The sequence below is a fragment of the Ananas comosus genome, linkage group 21 (genome assembly GCF_001540865.1).
Source record: "Ananas comosus cultivar F153 linkage group 21, ASM154086v1, whole genome shotgun sequence".
Taxonomy (NCBI): domain Eukaryota; kingdom Viridiplantae; phylum Streptophyta; class Magnoliopsida; order Poales; family Bromeliaceae; genus Ananas; species Ananas comosus.
The window spans coordinates 8,801,805-8,825,063 of NC_033641.1; the positions used below are offsets into that span (position 1 = coordinate 8,801,805).

The 23,259-nt window shown below is 36.9% G+C and overlaps 2 protein-coding genes and 1 pseudogene across 2 annotated transcripts; 1 reads left to right on the top strand and 2 right to left on the bottom strand.

Moving 5' to 3' along the window:
* LOC109726343 lies at positions 1,962 to 6,822 on the bottom strand (annotated as a pseudogene).
* LOC109726344 lies at positions 8,937 to 10,313 on the top strand. The gene has a single exon (XM_020255879.1). It carries the CDS (start codon positions 8,937 to 8,939, stop codon positions 10,257 to 10,259), a length of 1,323 nt encoding a protein of 440 aa, XP_020111468.1. The 3' UTR covers positions 10,260 to 10,313.
* LOC109726705 (probable leucine-rich repeat receptor-like protein kinase At5g49770) lies at positions 10,463 to 22,976 on the bottom strand. The gene is made up of 21 exons (XM_020256469.1): positions 22,842 to 22,976; positions 20,978 to 21,053; positions 20,392 to 20,415; positions 19,335 to 19,455; positions 19,144 to 19,215; positions 17,791 to 17,865; positions 16,871 to 16,942; positions 16,127 to 16,294; positions 15,964 to 16,038; positions 15,228 to 15,299; positions 15,072 to 15,143; positions 14,891 to 14,959; positions 14,510 to 14,584; positions 13,745 to 13,816; positions 13,523 to 13,654; positions 12,776 to 13,254; positions 12,531 to 12,689; positions 12,299 to 12,438; positions 12,005 to 12,224; positions 11,392 to 11,627; positions 10,463 to 11,137 (listed from the first exon to the last, which is right to left on the bottom strand). The coding sequence occupies exons 1-21, from the start codon at positions 22,959 to 22,961 to the stop codon at positions 10,670 to 10,672; spliced, it is 2,997 nt and encodes a 998-aa protein (XP_020112058.1). The 5' UTR covers positions 22,962 to 22,976; the 3' UTR covers positions 10,463 to 10,669.

Below are 23,259 nucleotides of genomic sequence, written 5' to 3' on the forward strand. Positions count from 1 at the left end.
GAGGTATATAAGCAATTGCTCCTATAATATATGATATGTGTAGCATCACTAGCTTTGTTTAGTCTCATTTCTGCTTTGTCGTTCAACATTAAGGGGCCATTTGATTAGATGTAATTATAAATACAGTATAGTTAAAGATGCGTACAATTAAAAATATAACAGTTGCAACTACATGCAATCTATTTGGTTGGATGTAGTAGGAAGCGCTGCATCTACAAATAATTTGTTTTAGTTGCATGTAGTTGAGAACTAATTTTTAAATTTTTATCATTTTATATACATGATGATGAGATTACTTCCAATGTAAAAAAAAAAAAATCTTTTGTTTAAAAAATAATTAGGGAGGTAAGCTTATTTTTTGCTTAAAGTTACTTTTTCTAACTACTGCAGTTGGAACTGCAGCCAATTTGGGTGTAGTTCCAACTACTGTAGTTGGACCTCCTTCTGTAGTTCCTACTGCAGCAGTTGAAGTTAAATATATCAAATCAAACGCCGAATATACATTTGCATATAATTATACCTACAGTATAGTTGCAACTACATGCGACCACACGACCCCTCAAAGCCTTTTAGTATATATGAGAGAGAACACACCAAAGTTTTGTACTACAATGAAAAGTAGGGTGTTGAGGTTTGTCAGACGAGGCATTCTACACTGTCACACTTTCACCACGTCATCAATATCAAGTCAATCATATTTCTTCTTTTCAAACAAAATTATAATAAAAATATTTTTTATAGTCATGATGAGACATATTTCACTGACCGTCCCTAGAGCAAGTGGCAACGGACTTTGTGGTTGGTATCCGAGACCCAAATTCGAATCCTAGTTGATTCACATTTCTAGCTAAGTTTATTTCTAAATGAAATAAACGAAGCAGGTAGCGTACTACCTATCTTTCAAAAAAAAGAAAAAAAAGAGGAGACATATATTTCTAAAAGTAGATATTTGATTGGTTTGTTACGCCACATCACTAATATGCCCGTTCCATTCTAAAATTTTTCTCGTCGGACACCGTCCCTCCTGGAACATCAATGTGATGTGCTTTTCTGTCGTCCAGCAGATGATCTTTCTTAATGGAATAATTATGAAGGAGACATCGCGCAACATCTTACGGAAAACAAATTGGCCAATAAAAGATAGCCCCATTCCCACCACACACCAACATGTGCAAATAAAAGCAAATGTTTTGATTTAGTGCTTCTAATTCTTGAGCAAAAAATAACCTAACAGCACCATTTAGATAGTATTTTATCGAACAACATTATATGTTACCGGAGACTCAAATAGACGTCATATCTGGAATGACTCTTGGATCTCGCTACGGAGTAGCAATTGAGATTGAGAAAGAAGTAGACGGGGCGCAATTGAAGTAGGGTTCAAGATAAACATGGTTCAAGATAAACATGACCGCAATTTCTTAAACCATCTTAAGACCTATTTAGTACCGAGGATCTTCTTAAAAAAAACAAAATTAATAATGAAATCAATGTAATTTGTATAATATGTTATTACTTACGTAGACAAAACAAAATATTTTCCCATTGCACTTTCTTACTATGCATAAATAGACGCCGTAGCTTAAAGCACTTCGAATAGATAAGCTCCAACCAGACCAAACAACCCGAGGCGAGTATCGTTAGGTGGGTTGGACTTTAATTTCTCACAATAGATAGACTATGTAAAGAAATGCGTACGAGAAGGGTGGCCCACTGGACTTTACTTTTCTTAGAAACTAACCTTTTTGATCTTATTTATGTTACAATGTACAAAATTTAATTGAATTATGAACTATTTAAGTCGGCAATCTTTTAAAATTTTAATTTTACTATTTAATATTTTAACTGATTTGATTTAAGTTAACGGTGATTGCTGTGTACTGCATCTTATCTTATCCAACAATAACAATGAATAGATCAAGTACTGCATCTTATCTTATCCAACAATAACAATGAATAGATCAAGTCATGGGCTTCTCCAGTACAGTGGAGAGATACCACTGATTCATCTCGATCCCCCGGTCCAGCTTCTGCCCCGTCGTCCACCGCAGCTTCCTGAATCCGATCCGGTCGAGCATCGGCACGTAGACGCTGTCGAGCTGCGACCCGACGCAGAAGAAGTGGTCCAGCCAGAACAGCCCCCTGGGCCACAGCACGCGGTAGATGCCGAACAAGGCGAACTCCAGCACCGTGTCCGGCACCCAGTTGCTCAGCACGTGCATCGTGTGCACAACGTCGAGCGTGCCGTCGTAGAACGGCAGCGGGTGCGCGACGCTGACGTGCAGCGGCACGAGCCCCCGCGACGCCACGAAGTTGTTGAACGGCCCGTCGAAGTCCATCGTGCTCGTCACGACTGTCACGCCGCGCTCCCCCATCCGCGCCGCGAACGTGCCTGTGCCACCGCCGATGTCGAGCCCGATGCGGATCATGCCCCGCGGCTTCAGCTTCAGCACGCTGTCGATCCCGAAGTTGAGGCCCCCCGCTGTCGGCGAGCCACCGCCGCCGCTCCCGGCCGTTGACCAGGTCAAAGCAGTCCTTGCAGTCAAAGTAGTCCTTTGACCTGCCCCTGTTGACCAAGCAGCTGTAGTTCTTACACGTGTACGGGTCCCACACGATGCTCGTATTGGGCGGGACCCGCCACAGGCTATCGGGCAACGGGTCGGGCTCCGCGAACCCGATAGGGGACTTGGGCCGGCACCGGCGGCGCGGGAGCGGCTCGCAGCCCTTGAGCATGAGCTTCTGGGCGAACACGGCGTCGCTCGGGCACGCGCCGCCGACTTCATAGCTCATGTACCTCTCCAGATCCTTCTCGAAGCCCGAGCACCAGGTACAGCGCATCCGCATCGAGGTTCGCGCTGTGCCCGAGGGGCAGCTTGTGGGGGCCCACCGCGTGGGCTCCACCTGCCACGTGTCGTGCACTGACTGGTCCACGTGGGCGACGAGCAGCTTCTCGAGAAGCGCGTCAGACGCGGCGAGTCGGCGTTGGAGGGCGCGGAAATTGGAGCGTGTCATGTTGAGCTCGAGGATTAGACTCGAGTCGGGCTCACACGTCGTTCTGATTTGGGTTCGGCTTCCGTTCTCTAAGAATTTGGTTCCGATAGGTGCGTCGGAAAAGAAATAAATAGAGATTAAATTTGTAAATATCATTAGTAGGAAAATTTTGACACAAATGCATAGTGGGATTTTTTGGTGGTGGGTAAAGGGTTTTTTGGGGTAATCCACTTTATTACCCCATTTGAAAATTTTTCTCTAGTACATGTGTAATGTGTATAACAATAACAAGATGAACTTCTAATTGATTCACATTTCAAGCTAAGTTTATTTCTAAATAAAATAAACGAAGCGGATAGCGCGTTACCTATCTCTCTCAAAAAAAAAAAAAAAACAATAACAAGATGAAACCAAAAAAAGTAAAAAAAAAATAAGAAAGAAAGAAAAAAGAAACAACTAGGGAATTGATGAAAATAAGAGAGATACTTATTTCTCTTTTTGATTCATGATCATATATATATATATATATATAGAGAGAGAGAGAGAGAGAGAGAGAGTAGGTCTTTTGTGCTATTAGGAGCACGGGGGCCTCCGTGCTCCTAAGCCGTTTTCGATGATGGTGCTTCTGAATCGGCGATCGGTTCCGTTAGACTTGATCTAGCATATTTGAAGTATCTAGAAAATAAATTTTGTGACTTTTCGATATCATTTACCTAGCAATCGAAAGGGTTCAAAATCAACGGCTAAAAATAAAAATCTCACAAAAAGTGGTGATATAGTATTAAAATTTTCGATCAAACATATTGATCGTGCTGTAAATAGTATAAAGAATTTTCTATCAAAATTTTATCCGATTTGAATACTTTTACACCGTTAAACTTGCAAACGGTATACATCAACTATTAAAAATTATTGATTTTGAACATTTTCGATTGCTAGGAAAATAATACCGAAAAATCGTAAAAATTATTTTTTAGATAGTTCAAATACGATAAATCAAGTCTAATGAAGCCGATCGTTGATTCAGAAGCACCATCATCGAAAATGGCTTAGGAGCACGTAGGCCTCCGTGCTCCTAATAGCACACAAGACTTATTTTATATATATATATATAGACCGACCGTAACTAGCGCAAGTGATAAAGAATTTGGTCATTAGTACTGAACTTCTCAATTCGAAACCTGATTTTCAATTGTACAAAATAATCATTTTAAAAAAATTAAATTTAAGCTATTAAAGGATAGTATTTTTTAAAATTTTTATATTCAATACAATGGTCATCCTTAAAAAAAAAAAAAAAAAGAACCACTTGCTAGAAATGGGAAAAGGAATAAATTTGATATAGGCTTTGTTAAATGATGATCATGCATAGATCTTTTTTTTTTTTTTGTAATAGATAAAGGAAACGTGAGATTTATAAGTGAGCAAGTACATGCCCAATATTCCAATGCATGTTAGGGAAATAATTAGTGTACGCTCCATTTATTATAATTTGGGATAACTTCAAAAATCCCCCTGTGATTTCGCATTTTCTCACTTAGTACCCTGTGGTTTAAACTGTATCAATTTGCTTCCATGTGGTTTCGTTTTTCTCTTTTTTTTTATCAATTTTATTATTTTTTTTCTTAAATTAGTAACAAAATTAAAATTAAAGGGTACTAAAGTAAATATTCGATAAATTTAGATGGGTATCTAAAAATTTTTTGTATATAATTTAACGAAATATTAAAAAAAAAAGCTATAGAAAAGATAAAAACAAAACCACAGAGGGGCAAATTGATACAATATAAACCACAGGGTACTAAAGTGAGAAAGTGCGAAACACAGGAGGGTTTTTTGAAGTTATCCCTTATAATTTGTGTGCAAGATTTTTTTTGCACGATCCGAAACATATAAAATATTGAAGTATTATTTTCAGACAATTTAAAGTATTTTTGAGAACAAATAATTATTTTATATTATTTCATAAGGTATTAGAATAGGAAGTTCTAATTTTGTTTGAATCCCTCTCAATTAATTCACATGTATATTTTAAACATGTTCAAAAGTTTTGAGTCCAAATGTGAGAAAAAATATTTGATATAAAATATTAAAAATACTATTCTCCGAAAATTTTAATTGGAACTACAAGTGTTATTCTATAAAATTTAATAAATAATGACCAGAAATACCAATTTTAACATGAAACTCATAATAAAATAGACGAAGAATATGATATAAAATTATTTTATCCCTCTATAATATATATTAGCGTCATTCTTATTTCCTAGGAGTGAAAGAGTCAAATAAGGTTGGATTTCTTAAGAAGCCATATTCACATCTTCTTCTTTTTTTTTACATTTTTTTTAGATACAAATTCAAATACGAATATATATCGAATGCTAAATTTTGCTGATATTCGCATCCTATCAAATCCGGTATTGAATTCGATTGGAATTTATCTTATCCACTTTCACAGTTTCGACCGTTGTCGTGTAGATTGATCAAAACATCCTGCAAAGAGCAACGTAGTCTCAAGATGGATACCTGGTGACCGGTACCAACGTCTCAATAACCGGCCACCTCTAACGTCATATTACATCTCAACGACTCTTTTAGAAAAATAATGATTAATAAAATAAAATTTACATGCTGTATTGAAGTGTGACTCTTAAAATTAATCTTCATGTAACATTCTTGCTCATGTAATCATGTTATTCTTATGAGTTCATGTATATTAGTTACAATACATCTTACATGTGTCTACTTGCAAATAAAAAACTTTTGGTAGGAATAGTCAATCCAAGTGTAGATCATGGGAGTCACATTTCAATTAATTATCATCTACATATTATATGATAATTAAATCCCAAATGCCATGTTGGCCATCATTGAGGTCAAAATTTTGTACTATCGATTTATCTAATGCAATGTTGATCATTGAGTTCTCCAATTAATCTTTCTCTATATAGATTGCATGTTTTTTCTTTTGTTACTTAATTTTTTTGCAAAAAAAGTAGCACACTTTTAGAAAATGAACTGAACTAAAAATATGAAACAATTAAATTTCAAACTTGGAATCTCGAGTACCGGCTATTAAGTTCTTAGCCAACTGCACTAGATACGATCAGCTGGATTGCGAGCTTGTTAATGCAATATTGCATTGTCTTTATTAATTGATTAATTGGTGTTTCATGCACAAATGAGGGGTTAGTTGGTTTTTGTTAATCAAGTAGTTGGTTGCACACCTTTTGCTTTCACAAGTGCTTAAGATCAACAAGGATAAAAAATGTACAGAGAACCCCTTAACTATTTGTCATTTTGAAATTGCACTTTAGCTTTTTTTATTTTTATTTTTATTGAGGCCACTTATACCTTTGATATTTTGAATTCGAGGGGGTTTGGTCAAAAAAAAGAAAAAGAAAAAATATTTAGGGATTTTATCAAATCCAGTGATCAAATCCAGTGCGAATTTCACCAAATTTAGCGACTTGAATTAGTTTCAAATAAAACTAGACCAATTAATGATTAATTAGTGTAAAAACTCGCATGATACGATGGATAAAAATTTTTTAGCAAAAATTTAAAAATTAAATAAACAAATATAGAACATAGAAAAGAAATAGAAGAATGTAACTATATTTGATTAAATTTAATAATATAAAAAATATATTAAAACTTTTAGAATGAAATTACAATTCAATGACAGATAGAAATAACAATAGGAGAAGAAAATTAAAATTGTTACACAGACATAGTCATGTAGGATCCCTTTGCGCCTTCGTTTAGAGCATCCTTTGCCGATGCTGATGATTTCGTGAGGTACCACAGTGCCTTTCCCGGCACCTCCATATCCTAACTATCTAGAATTTTAAGAACGAGTTTTGTTAAAAAGACGGGAGAGTGATGAGGAGAAAAGAGAAAAAGGTGTTTGTGAGAGAGTACTTTGAGTTGTTTATTTTGGAACGAGTCAATTCAAAATTCAAAATCGAATTGGGCCAAAATGAATGGAATGAAATGAAGCTCAAAATTAGACTTTTGTAAAGCAAACAAAATCATCGCAATCAATGAATCACGTTTGGATCGATTTCATAAACTAAAGTATGTGAACGAAACAAATCCTTATTAATATTATTATTATTGAGGAAAAACTTCAATTATCATCCGTGGTTTCACGCTTTCTTACTTAGTATCTTACGGTTTAAGGTGTATCACTTTAGTATCATGTGGTTTCCTTTTCTTCTTTCGTCAGCACCTCCATTAACTTTCCGTTGAATTATATAAAAAAAAAAACCTTCAGATATTCTCCTATTTATGGTTTATCAAATATTCACTTTGATATCTTGTGATTTACCGAATTTTTACTTTAGTGTTCTATACTTTTAACTTTTTCACTGATTTAATAAAAAAATAAACAGAGGGATAGCGAAAAGAAAAAAAAAAAACTATAAGGTAGTAAAATAATATGTTTTAAATTATAGGATATTAAAGTGAGAAAACATGAAACTATAGACATGATATTTAAAATTTTTTCTATTATTAAATAATGTTTTCCATCCCACATTAATTGCGTTGACTAAAATCATACACAAGCATGCAGATATTAATTAACAAATCAAGATATTAATTTCCCCATACCGAAAACTAGGCCGGATTCCATTGATCGAGGACCTAAATTAATTAATAACTAATGAATGATAATATAGAGGGGTAACAAGTAAATAAGAAAAATTAATAAATAACTAATGAATAATACAATGTATTATATTATTAATTATTAATTATTATTATTCTATTCATTATGAGTAACAAATAAGTAAGAATCCGGTATAAGTATAGAGACGCATCATAATTTTTCTTTTAAATTATTATTAACTAATATTTTGATATTAATTAATTATATAAAATATTATATTTGAAATTTATAATTAATTTTATCCTCGCAGTTCTAATCTAACTCTTCAAACGTTATTTTTCTTACTATCGAAAATATTCTAATTTTCATTTAAACACAAAATTAATTTTATATATACTTATTCTAAAAATTGTACTTATATTATAAATAATCAAAAATAACTTATTTTCGAGCTAAATAACACCTAAAGAGTTTATTATCTCCAACACTGAATATATTAAACTTGAGGACCAAAAATAAACTTGTTTTTTCCTTCTAAATAATGCTATACATAATAATATTATGAAAAGCTTTTTTTGCATTTGGCCTTCTCAAAAAAAATTATTTTCACAAATAATTTTACTAAATTTATAATTACAATTTTGGTCCTATTCTCACCATGCACGCCACATAAGCATCACACGAGGAAGAGTAAAGGTGCTGAAATAAGTTGAATATGGTAATCGATTCACCGTGTCTAAACACGGTGAATAGTTCACTACATCTAAAAAAAAATATATGTATTGCGAAAAAATATAAGTATTGAATAAAAGGAATATACCTTCTCTCCAGCAAGCTTGTGTGGTGCTGATACGATCAAAATTTTAATTATAAATTTGATAGAATTATTTGCAAATTTTGTTTTTTCTTTTTTGAGAGGGTCCAATGCCAAAAAAAAAAAAAAAAAAACTTATTAATAATAATGCACTAGTTCTCATTTCCCACATACAAACTCTTTCCAACTTTTATCGACTTTTTATATCTCAAGCAACCCTGCTTTGACCCCCATCCCAAAATTAAAGTAAAAAAATTAAAAATAATTTAAAAAAGCCGATGCGTTAGGCCGATGTGCGCCCGACTCCTACTATTTTCAACACACTCACACTTCTCCCCCCTGCGTGCAGATCCCTCATACCAGGGAAAAAAAAAAAAAAAAAATTGCGTTCTATAGATCCATCATATATATATTTTTTCATGTAATCAACTTTGGTATTCATTTGTTTTCGCCTTTCATTCTATATAATAAAATCATCACAAAGAAGTAATCAAATAAAAGATAGAAAGATCAGAAATGCGCGCGGCGGCGGCGGCGGAGGAACCTTCGACTCCGATCCGGCATCGGCTGCAGATCCTGCTGCTCGTCGCGTCGACGAATTTGATCTCCGTCTACTTCTTCTCCGGCGCGTCGATGCGCGTCAGCATGCCGTCGCACGCCCCCAGATTCCATCTCTCGCAATCAGACGTCCTCCTCCGGGAGCTGAACTCCACCCATGCAGAACTCTCCGCCGCGGAGTCTCTGCTCTCCTCGCTCACCTCGCAGTGCTCCGACTCGAGCTCTCTACTCCACAAGCTCCTCTCCGAACTCGGCCGCGTGCACCGCGACAAATCACCAGCGTCGTCGTCAGTGCCAGCTGATGATCGATTCGACGGGTGGCCCGAAGAGAAGCTCGCCGTGGGCCCACACAAGCTCCCCTTCGGCTTCACGCCAAACATCGGCGCCGACGAGCTCTTCCCGCCGCTGGGATTCGCGTGCAGGATCTACCAGGAGGAGGTGCAGCAGTACATGACGTACGAAGTCGGCGCCGAGTGCCCCGGGGACGCCGTGCTCGCCCAGAAGCTCATGCTCCAAGGCTGCGAGCCCCTCCCCCGCCGCCGCTGCAGGCCCAAGCCTCCGGCCGGCTTCCCGGACCCTGCCCCGCTGCCCGACAGCCTCTGGCGGATCCCGGCCGACGCCACCGTCGTGTGGGACGCGTACACGTGTAAGAACTACAGCTGCTTGGTCAACCGGGGGAGGTCAAAGGGGGGGTCCGTTGACTGCAAGGACTGCTTTGACCTGGTCAACGGCCGGGAGCTGCGGCGGTGGCTGGTCGACGACGGCCGGCTCGGCTTCGGCATCGACAGCGTGCTGAAGATGAAGCGCGCGGGGACGATACGCGTCGGGCTCGACGTCGGCGGCGGGACGGGGACGTTCGCGGCGCGCATGCGGGAGCGCGGCGTGACGGTCGTGACGACCACGATGGACCTCGACGGGCCGTTCAACGGCTTCGTGGCGTCGCGGGGGCTCGTGCCGCTGCACGTCAGCGTCGCGCACCGCCTGCCGTTCCACGACGGCACGCTCGACGTCGTGCACTCGATGAACGTGCTGAGCAACTGGGTTCCGGACGCCGTGCTGGAGTTTGCGCTGTTCGACGTCTACCGCGTGCTGCGGCCCGGGGGCCTGTTCTGGCTGGACCACTTCTTCTGCGTCGGGGCGCAGGTGAACGGCACGTACGTGCCGATGCTCGACCGGATCGGATTCAGGAAGCTGCGGTGGGCGACGGGGCGGAAGCTGGACCGGGGGATCGACAAGAATGAGTGGTACCTCTCTGCTGTCCTGGAGAAGCCCATGACTTGAATCAAATGCAAGCTGTAATGTGATTCATCCTGCTTAGACAGATAGATAGAGAGGAACTTCTCTCTGAGAAGCTTCAAATTGCTACAGCAACTCTTCTGTAACTTGCAAACATACCAAAAATATGAATGTAGCTTCTCCATTCCAATCAAACATTTTGTTACTGCTGCGACGAAAAGCTAAAATGATCTCCAACACAAGGATTCTTACTACTGTAAGCAAACTCACCACCATTTCTATATTACAATGACAAGAAGTATACATGTACATGCACCATATGAAAGCACAGTAGATATATAAACACCAATGCATCACACTCACAGGTATTGAGTAACTCAGGGTCTCGAGCAAAGCAAAACTGATAAGAGTATGCACAAATCTGAGAGGCGAATCACAAATCATTCCATGACTTCTCACTTGGGCTCGACCTTTTGAGTGAACACCCCGCCGCTGTAATCGTAGGCGGTGTCGCTGTTATATGGGTGGGGCCTGCTCGTCGAAGAGAAGCTGTCGGAAGTCGTGGCGGATCCGGCTTGCGGGTCCATACCGGCCATCTGCATGATGGTCTCAATCTCCTTCGCCACCTGGCTCATCGAGGGGCGGCGGTCGCCTGATTCCTCGACACAACTCATTGCCAAGTCGACGAACCTCTCAAAACCGGGAGGTTTGGTGCCTAAGCCTAGCACCGGATCGAGGAACTCATGAAGACCGTAGAAATCCTTCGCCTTGTCCATTGCATTCCTAACTTCTCTCACGATGTAACGGCCGCGGTCGATCGGCTTTCTTGCAGTTAGAATCTCGAGCAGTAGAATGCCAAAACTGTACACGTCGCTCTTCTCGGTCAACTGTTGGGTCATGTAATACTCCGGATCCAAGTATCCCTACGTAGGAAAGATGCTTTAGATGTTCGTTTAAGGGCATGCATGCTGGGCCCAAACTTTTTTGAGTAGATCTGTTTGAAGAAACACTAATTTCCTCTGAAGTTTCACACTGCAGCAGAAGCAGAAGCTTCTTTTGCTTTCCAAAAGCTCAAATTCTCGGTTTCGGGAAGCTTCTCTTTATTGGAGAGAAAAGCTACACCAGAAGCTACGCGAAAGAGGCATAAAGGAAACATAACACGCATTAGATTGCTTACCATTGTACCCTTAACCTGCGTCGTAATATGTCCTTTCCCGTCGCCACTCAACTGCCTAGAGAGACCAAAATCAGACACTTTTGCGTTGAGATGGTGGTCGAGAAGGATGTTGCTTGATTTGATATCTCTGTGAACTATAGAGGGATCTGCGAGCTCGTGCAGGTACGCAAGACCTCTAGCCGCACCAAGAGCAATTCGAAGCCTCCGCCTCCAGTCCAAACGAATTCCAGACTTCCCTGCAGAATGAAAAAGGAAAACGAATAGTGCTCTCGACGTGGACTACAAGATATTTGATGATTGTTGAAGTATGTGAACTGGATAGTTCAGCAAAAATCGAAAGATCTCATAAGAACCTTATAACTGAAGCCTAAGTTTCAAAATAGATGAATCATAGAAAGGAGTATAAACAACTTTTTACTGCGAAAATAAACAGGATTGGATATATGAAACTAAAACTTCTGCTAGTGATTTAGTCACAAACACAATTTGAGATAGAACAGTAGGAAAATCAGTTTACGAGCATATGGATGATGATATATGGTGCACACTAACATTAGAGTCTAGTGAATTCGACAAGAGTCTAGTGAATAATTACGAAAGTAAGGTCAAGTACCTGTGAGACTTTCTTTTAGATTACCATTTGGAATGTACTCATACACCAACATTTGTTCACCTTGCTCGAAGCAAAAACCAATAAGAGAAACAAGGTTACGGTGGTGAACCCGACTAAGCATCTCAATCTCCGTTTTAAATTCATGAGCGCCTTGTGTGGACTCCTTCTGAGCTCTTTTTACAGCAAGCAGTGTTCCGTCAGGAAGTGCTGCTCGGTAAACCTGTGAAAGTACTACATGATCAGCAGTAGTTACTAGCGAAGTCGAAAACTACATCTACACAAAAATACACAGACCTTTCCGTAACCGCCAGACCCAATGCTGTTATCTTCTGAGAAATTATTGGTGAATTTCTTCAAATCATCGAAAGTGAACATCCTCGGCCCTCTCAATTGTGGCGGAATGCTGTTGCTGCTGTTACTTCGGTCCCAAGATCCTGAACAACACGATTGCCCAAATCTGTTATACACAGTAAGTACGACGATAAAAGGAATCGTCAATGGCGGGAACAATTCTTCGACATATTACCGAAAGGCAGGCTTAGTTCTTTGGCCTTCTTGGCCTCCTTTCTCTGTTGAATCGCGTAAATGACCAAACCAGCTATCACCACAACAACAACAACGCTGGCAACTGTTCCTCCAATAATCGCCGGCAGTCTTTTTGATTTTGAGCTAGGTGACGGCGGTACTACATTAAAAGAAGTTGCCTCTCAATACTTTTTGATCAAACAACTCGAGATAATGAAATTGCGGGATTATAGATAACAGATGTACCTGTGAAATCAACATACGGATTCGGTATGAAAAGATAAGGCCCAAACCCATCAGGGGCAACAAAACTCTTATTGCTGAACATATTGGACAAGGAAATGATCTCAGAATAATTGAAACGAAGTTTGTCAGCTGGGAAGATTCGGATGTCGACATCGAGATAGCTGTTGCCGTCTAGGCGTGGATTCTGGACGGACACTGAATCAATGGAGAAAAGCTGCCGCGCTTGCTTATCTATGTTCACCTCTACAGCTGTAAAATGAGTCCAATTCCCCATGTTCGAGAAGCTGTAGAACCTGAATAATAGGGTGCCTGCGAAAGGGTACGAGCAGTTGCATGTGGGGCTCTCCTCCTGATCTGAAGGACAATTCGTAGTTGGGCAATTCTCGAATGGCGTGCTGAACGGAGGCGGGCTTGGTGGCAGCTGACTGCCGCAAAATTTGCTATTTCCTCCCCGATTGCAATACGGAGTGCCACTCAGTCTGCAAGAATTAGAAAGTAAATTGAAAGTAAGAGCTATTAAGATCTGGCAGCGGAGCGCTATAAGTTTTCGTCAGATACATATGCATCCTGCAAAGTAGGGAAATTGAGAATTTGTTCTGCAAAGTTTGTTTGTCAGATACACGGCATCAACGTTCTAAAATGTTGCAAAAATCTGTCCCAGCCAGTTTTCTGTAAAGAACGCGGGGCAAATCTGCAATTCCAGTTTTCTCTATAAAGAATATATCATAGATATTGCTTTCATATTACAGTAATTGTTTTGAGTAATCTCCGGGTGAGGCGTCATCGATGTCGTTGTTTTGCAAGTCAATAAGTATGAGCTGGCTGCTGTAGCCGGCATCTAGGTTCAGACTTCCATTAAAATGGTTGTTCTTCAGATACCTGCCTCGCGAAAATTTAAACCATCACAACACATGTAAAAGGAAGCTGCGGGTCTACAACCGAAAGTAACTCTCGCAGAAAAGCACTCACGCAGACTGTAAGGGTGGGAAAGCAAATACTGGTGGTAGAAGTTGCCCTGAAATTTTTAGGAACTCCAGTTTCCTGCAGTTAGGAAGGCTACCAGTTCAGATAAACAAATAAGAAATATAGCAATAAATATGACTAACAAAGGTTGCGTCAGATCGTAAAGAGAAGTAAAACAAACTGGTTGAAGTACGAGGAGTAGATTCGGAAATCGCATCCATAGTTCAAACTATGGGCCTTAGATTCTGTACGTTATTTAAACTAACACGCAGAACTATTTATCAGACAAAACAGTAGTCTCTCAACAAATCTTCATGGAACATTCTCATCAGTGAGCATTATCGCACATCTCACCAAATAATTACAAGAAGTATAATTTTGTTTTAAGAGTAGGACATTGATAGAAGCATAAAAAAGATATCTATTAGGTATAGGAGATGTATCATAGTTAAATAATATCAAATGCAGAGACAAGTGTAGTAGAAAGGCTGCCTAAATACAGCGATATACGAACATTTTAGCAGACTTTCTGCCAGACATTTTAGTATATCCTAGCAAATCATTTATTGATATTAGCCAAAAATGTACTGATTGTATTAATCTCACATAACCTAATGAATGGTCATTATGGGTTGAAGAGACATGTAGGTTTACTCTCCAAATTTTGATCCAAGTATTATTATTCACATGAAACATACTTAACAGTGTTTCTTTCTATGTTGATATTTTTTGTGCGCGCGCGCATGAGAGAGAGAGAGAGAGAGAGATTACAGTGTTGTCAATGCTGGCAAAGTTGAAAACCACGGTGGAACTTGCGACTGATCAAAAGGATTGTTGCTCATCTCCCTGCCAAATACTTTGTTTGCTTAGTACACAAGGAACACATCAGTTACAGACGTATATTTACGATGGAAGTGACTCGAGCAGCGAATGAAAGCATTCACTGTATCATCTACTTGAAAAGCACAACTTGCATTAATCGAACATGTTCTGCTAAAAAGCAGGGAAAATTGATGATGACAGGTAAAGTTCTTCTCTAAATTAAATGGTGAAATCTGCTGAGGCAACCTAGTTGTTTCTTTCGAACGTAGAAACCAACAGTGTACGCATTCAAGATTCATATTCTTTGATGACTTAATCCTTTATACTCACAGATAAGTAAGCTGGTTCATTCCTGTTAAGTTTGGCAAGGGACCAGTCAGTTGGTTGTCAGAGAGGTGTCTGAAAGAAGATAAACATTCAGCTTTTAACTCTAGAAGCTCTGACAAACCTCTAGCAAATGAACTTCCTAGTGCCATAGAAGGGAGTAAAAAAATGTAAAATAAAAACTCACAGTTCGGAAAGACTAGTAAGATTGTTAAGATTTGGAGGAACAGATCCAGTTAAGCGGTTCTTATCAAGGCGCCTGCATCAGGAAAAATACAACTTTCAGAGAATCAGCATTATGCATTGGCTTTATAAATCTTAGTAGTTTCTGAAGTTGACTTACAAAGCTTCCAGTTTGTTTGCGAGCCCCAGTGTGGGAGGAATGCTTCCTGTTAGGTTATTGCTGTCGATGAGTCTAGCCAATGAAAGTAGTTAGTAAGAGAATACAAGCTTTCACATTTGTTGCTTTGTTGGAGAGATTTTTCTTGAACAAGAGTAGTTCAATGCTTATTTGGCCTGGCTTTTTGCTGTTAATGTTTGTCTCCAAAAGATTACGCTGCCAGAGCACGGTGTTTTTTAAATTTTAATATTTATATTCAACACTCCCTCTCACCTCTGAGCTCGAGACCTTTTGACAGACCCGAGACATGAACTTGACTTATTGGGAGAAAATTAGAGAGACTTAAGAGTCTGGTGGAATTCGAATTTAGAATCTCATATTCTGATACCATGTTAAAATAATGTGAAAATAATTGTTTATCTTCAAAAGCGTAAGCTATAAGAACAGCGTTTTCAATATTTATATTCAACACAGAAATAAGCTTCTGAACCCCCAACGGCAAAAGCATGAAGTTGAAGCTTCTACTTGTACTGCAGCAGGAAGTTATTGGGTAGGATATCAATGAAAAAGCTGTCAACATTTTTTTCAAGCAGCTAGCTTCACTTACAGCAGATTTCCAGAAGCTCTAGCCAGCCCAAGCAAGCCCTTAGTTCGTAAATCCCCCAACTCAAAAATGCAAGAGTATGAAATAGTAGAAATCGAAATGTCAAATTTTTATCGTAAGATTGTGAAATCTTACAAATGTATCAGACGCATGTTTGAATTGAAAATTTGAGCAGGAAGGCTCCCAGAAATGTTGTTCTTGCCAAAGTGACTGCGATACATAAACAAATGCTCGGTCAAGCAAATTGTAACGACACGAGATACGCAATTTAATCCAAACAAACAACAATAGTACATACAAGTGCTGGCAGAATGTTAAATTATCCAAGCCAAGATTGAGGTTGTTTCTGCTCGAGACAGGAAGCAATCCGCTTATTTGATTATCGGTGATATCGAGCCAAACCAGTTTCGACAAATTGCCAATGGTAGCAGGAATTTCTCCGCGCAAGTTGTTTGAATACAGTGATCTGTTTGAATCAAGAAAAAGATCAAATTCAGTAGAACTACAAAATGTTACAAAGATCAACTAAGTCATCGAATACTTTCATATCGAATTCCCTTCCGAGAGATTGTAAGCATCTACGCCGTCAAACTAACTACTGCACACAATCTTCGACATCTTCTGAATTTGATTCCATTTACTCCTAATGACTCTTATGGCTTTTAGTGCTGAAAAAGAAGAGAAAATGTATACTGTACTGAAAACAAATTCTGCATTCGCGATTTATTAATCTTGCAAACAAAATTGATGCAGAGATTAATCTGAATCAGCTTGAATCGAAACGAGAAATAGAATCGCAACTTCCTCAGCAGTAGTCTCGATTTCTATATTCTTAATTTCTTACGATTACCGCTGCCAAATGAGTTCAAATTTGACTTGAATCAAAACTAGAACAGAATAATCACTTGCACTATATGATTTTATGTATAATAGTGCTAATTCAAGTGGCCCAAATAGTTACATTGAATGATTGCTAAAATGTTCACTAAACAACTTTAAAAAAAAGAGGATAAAAAGGGGGAAAAAAAGATTAAGATCTTACAGCATCCCCAGCCTTGGCAGATTCCCTAATTCTGCTGGAATAGTCCCAACAAAATTGCAAGAGACAAGAATCCTATAAAAAGAAAAAAACAAAAAAAGGCTCAATAAATAAGTTTGTGATCCCTGGTCAGAAAAATGAAAAAAAAAAAATGGTAAAGGTGTAAACTTTGCCAGAAATCTAATTTTGAAATTGGTCTTTGAACTTTTAGACATTTTGATTTTACTATCCAACCTTTCTGGCATTTTTTTTTAACTTTACAATCTAACCTCATGGAGTTTGTAAGAATTATTTGCAGTAGATTATATAATATTCCATCAAAATGTTACAAATACAGTTTTAGATAGAAAAAAATCAAAACATTCAAAGTCTAGGTATTTATTTCCAGAGTATTACATGTGTTACTGAAAAGTTCGATGCACTAACTGAAAAGGTAATGAAAGAGAACAAAAAATAATAAAATAGAAAGAATTTATATAAAATAACGGGATTGATATTGCAAGAACACTAAAGTTCAAACCATGGGCTAGATTAGGGCTTTTTAGGCTACTAAGCCTACGAAGCTTTTTAATTATAAAAATACACATCCAGAATTTTTATTTGTAAAATTAGGTTTAAGCGGTAAATGATTAGCTGGTTGTAGAAAATAATAATTCATTCACAGTATAGGGCCTATAAATTTTTTAAAGGACTATTCTATAATTATAATATTTTTTAAGCATATTAATGAAAAAAAAATTTACTAGATTATAATGTATCTGTTCTGGCAATATCAAAATTAGTTTTGACAATATCAATTCTAAAATAAAGGATGCAAAAATCATACTCAAAACCTCTTGAAACGAAGTTTGTGATCCCTGCTCAAAATTATACTAAAAAATTAGGATTTTTTTTTTAAAAAAAAGAACAACAGAATTACTTACAAGCCCTTCAGTTTCATTAAATTTCCAATGGCTGGGGGAATTGATCCAGTTAAATGCTTGTTGAAAGATAGATCCCTGCATAAATTTGGCCATTTTTTTTCGATTGATTAGTGATGCAAAAAAAAAATATATAACAAAAAAAAGAAACAACATAACTCGAGTTCCTAACCCTATAATATAATTTTATAATATAATAAAAAAAAGTATGATTATAATTTTGTAATATTAGAGGGGGAAAAAATTCAAAGCGTTTATACATTTTGCCCCAAGTGGTTTATAAACGGGAAAATTACAAATTACACAACTAGCCCCCAAACTTTCAGCCGGGTTTTAATTTAGCCCTCAATATATTTCATTTTAGTCCTTATACATGTTCACTATTATTAGAGGTAAATTATTGGATACACCTAGTTCATCTATGGACACTCTTTATCCTACATTTTGTTTGAGCCCCGTCGCTCGTTAAGTTATAATCTTTTTTGTAGATTCTTAAGATGAATAAAGAAACGATAGATTCACGGTGCACAAATATACAGATAAAGAAGGCGCAAGTAAATAACTTATACCTAAATTGAAATACTGTCGAAAGTTTTAAAAGTCTTAAACATTAAAGTTTGGGGATTAAAATAAAATGATAATAAAGTGACGCTTTATACATCAGAGAGTGGCAAAGTAAAAGCGAACTAAATTATATATGTAGCTTAATCACTGGTCCAAAATATTTAGGGAAAACTTCAAAAAACCCTCTTGTGGTTTTAATTTTTTTCACTTTAGTACCCTGTGGTTTTTTAAACTATAGGGTACTAAAGTGATAAAGTACAAAACCACAGGGTACTTACTTGATACACTTTAAATCATAGGATACTAAAGTGATAAAGTACAAAACCACAGGGTACTTACTTGATACACTTTAAATCATAGGATACTAAAGTGATAAAGTACAAAACCACAGGGTACTTACTTGATACACTTTAAACCACAGGATGCTAAAGTGATAAAGTGAGAAACCACATGGTACTAAAGTGAGAAAGTGCGAAACCACAGGGTACTAACTTGATACACATTAAACCACTGGGTACTAAAATGAAAAAGTGTGAAACCACAGAGGGGGTTTTTGAAGTTTTCCCAAATATTTAAGCCATGTTATTATTATTAGCGTGCGATGCTTCATATATTTTAATTAGAATTATTTTTTTCCTTCGNCTATTTTGATACTGCACAAAAGAATTTTTATTTTAATAAAAGCTTAAGCTATCTGAGACCGGTGTATCACTAATTTATCTTCATTACTCTCCCCTTTAGAGAAATCGATTGTTCACAAAAAAAAAAAAAGAAAAAGAAAAAAACACTCACAAGTACTCCAACTCTGGAAGATTCCCAATATCTCCAGAGAGACTGCCATTTAGTTTGGCTCCTGATAGAACTCTGAATTATTAATTACAAAACACAAACACAACCAAGTTTCTCAGCATGTCAAAAAATATAAAATAAATTTGAATTCAAAAAAAATTTAAATTCAAAATTTGAGGGAGAGGGAAACTCACATCATGGTAATGTGGGAATTGGTGCAAGTGATTCCTACCCATTTACTGCCACAGGGATCCATCCCAACCCAATTGTGAGGCTGGTTATTCCAATTACCAGCTAGGGCAGTAAGAGCAATAGCTTCCAAAAAAAAAAAATAATAAAATCAAATCAAACAAATTAGTAGGACCGTTTATGCAACGATCCAAACTGCTGGCAACAATAACTCGTGTGAGATTCTTATTCAACTCTGATATCAATTGCAATAATCTGATTTGTTAGGAATAATAACTCGTTGGGCACAGACCATCGGCTAAAAATACTTAAATTCAGTTATCATTATTAGCATGAGAGATCTCATATATTCTAATCAGAATTATTTTACCATCCAGTGTGAGATTATTGGAGCGTTACAGTTTACTTTATAACGGTGATATTAAAAACTCTAAAATTATTAATAATCATATGCTGCTGTAAAAAAAAAATTATTATATATTTTTGTACTTGCAATACCCTTTTTTATATGATAGAAAAACCAAAATTTTGCCATTAAAGCACAAAGCTGTCATTTCAACTATTGAGAAATATGTATGAAAATTCAGATAATTTGAAAGTACATAATAGAATTAGGTTATTTCGCAGCGACAATATATGAAAAGACTTGTTTTAGCAATAAAAATGAATGAAAGTATAAGAAAATTTCTCTTTAGATTCCAGATAATACATTTTTAGATTTGTCACCGCTCACCAGTTATATACAAAATTATGCATGCATTAGAGGGTGTTTGGTTCCTTGAAAAATCGTGAAATTATTCTCTATTAAAAAAAGTTTTTATACGGAAAAATACCTTTTCATAGTTTTCGTTTTCGAGAAAAAAAAAAATCCGCAAAATGGATCTGAGACATTATCCATGGAAAATACTTCCATTGATTGATAATTATATATGATTCTATCCAAGGTCTAAAAGCAAGATAATTGTAACTAATGATGATTACTTATGCTAAGAAATTAAAGGAAGTACAAACAAAATCAGATTAAAAAAAAAAAAGAAGAAAGAGTTGCACACAGAAACATACCTTCATCAGGAAGTGTTTCAGCAGCTGAAACACCCAAAATTTGAACAATTAAGATAAACAAACAAGCCCACCATCTCTGATCCATACCTATCTGAATCGCGAAATCGCGCACCGTAAAACGATTTTTCATTCCTTTCTCTTTTTTTTGCTCTCAAATGTGTTAGTTAAACTTCTCTCTTCTAATTAGATCACCATTTCTGAACCTCCCACTAGCCACCAAATTCTTACAACCTCTTCATAAGTTTAGCTTCAAAGAAGCAAGTTGTGGTGGTTTTTTCTGCAGTTTATTTGCAATGCTGGGATCATATTACTTGTAATAATTAATTTATAGTCCCTGATGCATGTTGCTGCTGCATTGACCTAATCCGATGACCCGACCCGCTAGCAATAATAACTCGTTAGACCTAATCCATCCGCTCAAAATACTTAAGTCAGTTATTATTACTAGCGTGTAGGTCTTATATATTCTAATCAGATTCAGCTTCTCACCCGATGTGGGACTATTGGGACGTTGCAAACTCCACCTGTTTAGACCCTGATGTCTTCATCGGGTCCAAACCAGATTATAGATGCAGATTAGAATTACCAGGCGACAAATCTGTTGGTGTAGCACCTTGCTCCATATAGCACTTAGCTCTCACACTTCCGGCTGGTATACGGCTCTGAAACCAATTGCTTCAGTCAGTTATTATTATTAGCATGTAGGCATCATATATTCTAATCAGATTCATTTTTCCACCCGATGTGGAACTATTGAGGCATTACACCTAAAGCATTGCAAAGAATTAATGTACTAAACCATTATCTTTTCAAAGATTAAGAGAGCACTCTTTCGAATATAATTTATACAAGACACCGTTCTCTAACAGCTTGCGTTTTTAGAGACAACAGTTGTTTTAAATGGTATAGGAAGTTCTGACATGAAGGCCCGTGTCGAATATAAAATATAGAAATATCTTAATCTAAAAGCTTAAGCTTTAAGAAACAAACAGTTATTTTACATAAGAGATTTTACTTGGAATTAGGTGTGATATATTAGAGTTGACTTTAATATGGACCATTTCCAAGTACTTATAAGTTGTACCCTAGTCCCCTTCATGATTTTATTTAATTTTCCTTTTTTCTTATACTTTGAGGACTTAAATATGAAGAGAATTGATAGATCACTATCAACATATTTTTATATGTACAAGTCTCTTCTCATTTACTTAATCTATCAAATATAAATGCCATTTGAATGTCTCAGCATGTCACATCATTGACCTATTCAATATATTGCTATCTTGGTCAATTGAATGTAGTAGTAAATTAAACTAGTAGATGTTTATCCCTGTAAAATTACCTGTTTACATACATTCCCTTGAAAAAAAAAAAAATCAAAGTCTCATATATGATATATGCCTTCAGAAACTCTTTTCAAACACACATACACAGATATTATAAAGTTATATATATCATTTTAATTTTTTTAGAGTGGATGCATATGTAAATAGCTTACATGCAATTTATATGAGGATAAAAATTCAAAAGTTTCAGGTGCATATTTGTCAAAGGAAAAACTGTATGTGTATATATATATAGAGCAGGGCTGCTGTGCTCTCAGGAGCACGGAGGCTTCTATTCTTCTGTGCTCCTGAGCCTTTTTTATGATGAAATTTTCGAATCGACGATCGGCTCCGTTAGACTTGATCTAGCACATTTGAAGTTTCTAGAAAATAATTTTTGCGATTTTTTGATATCATTTACCTAGTGATCGAAAGAATTCAAAATCAATAAATTTTAATGGTTGATATTTGCCGTTTTCAAATTTAACGGTGTAGAAGTATTCAAATCAGATGAAATTTTGATACAAAATTCTTTATATTATCTACAACAAGATCAATATTTCTGATTGAAAATTTTAGTGCTATATCACCACTTTTTATAGGATTTTTATTTTCAGCCGTTAAAAATGATAGATTTTGAATCCTTTCGATTGCTAGGGAAATGATATCGAAAAATCGCAAAAATTATTTTGTAGAAACTTCAAATATGCTAGATCAAATCTAACGGAGCCGGTCGTCGATTCGAAAATTTCATCATCGAAAACGGCTCAGGCCTCCGTGCTCCTGAGAGCACAACAATCCTGCTATATATATATATATATATATATATATATATATATATATATATATATATGAATAAGAATCAGAATCAGAACCATTCCAACACATAATTGTTTATTGCCCATTCATTTCCTACTAATAATTTATTATTACCACTACCCATCAAATTGTGTTGGAATAAAACTCAACTCAGCTGTTTGATGGAAACAACATTCATTTCTTAGACATTTTACTCCTCTCCCACAAGTGACAGAAACAAAAGCCACGGTAGCAGATGAAGAGGTAGGGCAAAATTTATGCAGGAATGAGAGCTATTGATATCTTAATCTGAAGTACATGACATACTGTGAAAGAGATTGCAGCGAAAACAATGCTGTTGACAATTAACCTCCCTTGCGCAATTTTACCGTCAGCAAACTGTAAAACAATCTTAGAATACAATTCTAAGTACCAGCTAAAAGACATTAATAATTAATAACGTAATTAAGACGGTGGAAAAAGTATATCTACATTCTACACATTACTTTCCTCTCCCATACGAAGACTGTCGTCGGTATTTGAAGAAATTATATTAAACATTTTCTGACATATCAAGAATTAACAGAGTTGCAGAAGGAAATGAAATAATAACTGCTCAAATATTGAGAAGATTTTCTGCAGAATTTTGACACTATGGGAGGTAATTAAAGTGCAAAGAATGACTTTCAAACTCAAAATAAGAAAAACAAAAAAAAGTTCAGGTCTGGGAGTACCACTTTTGCAC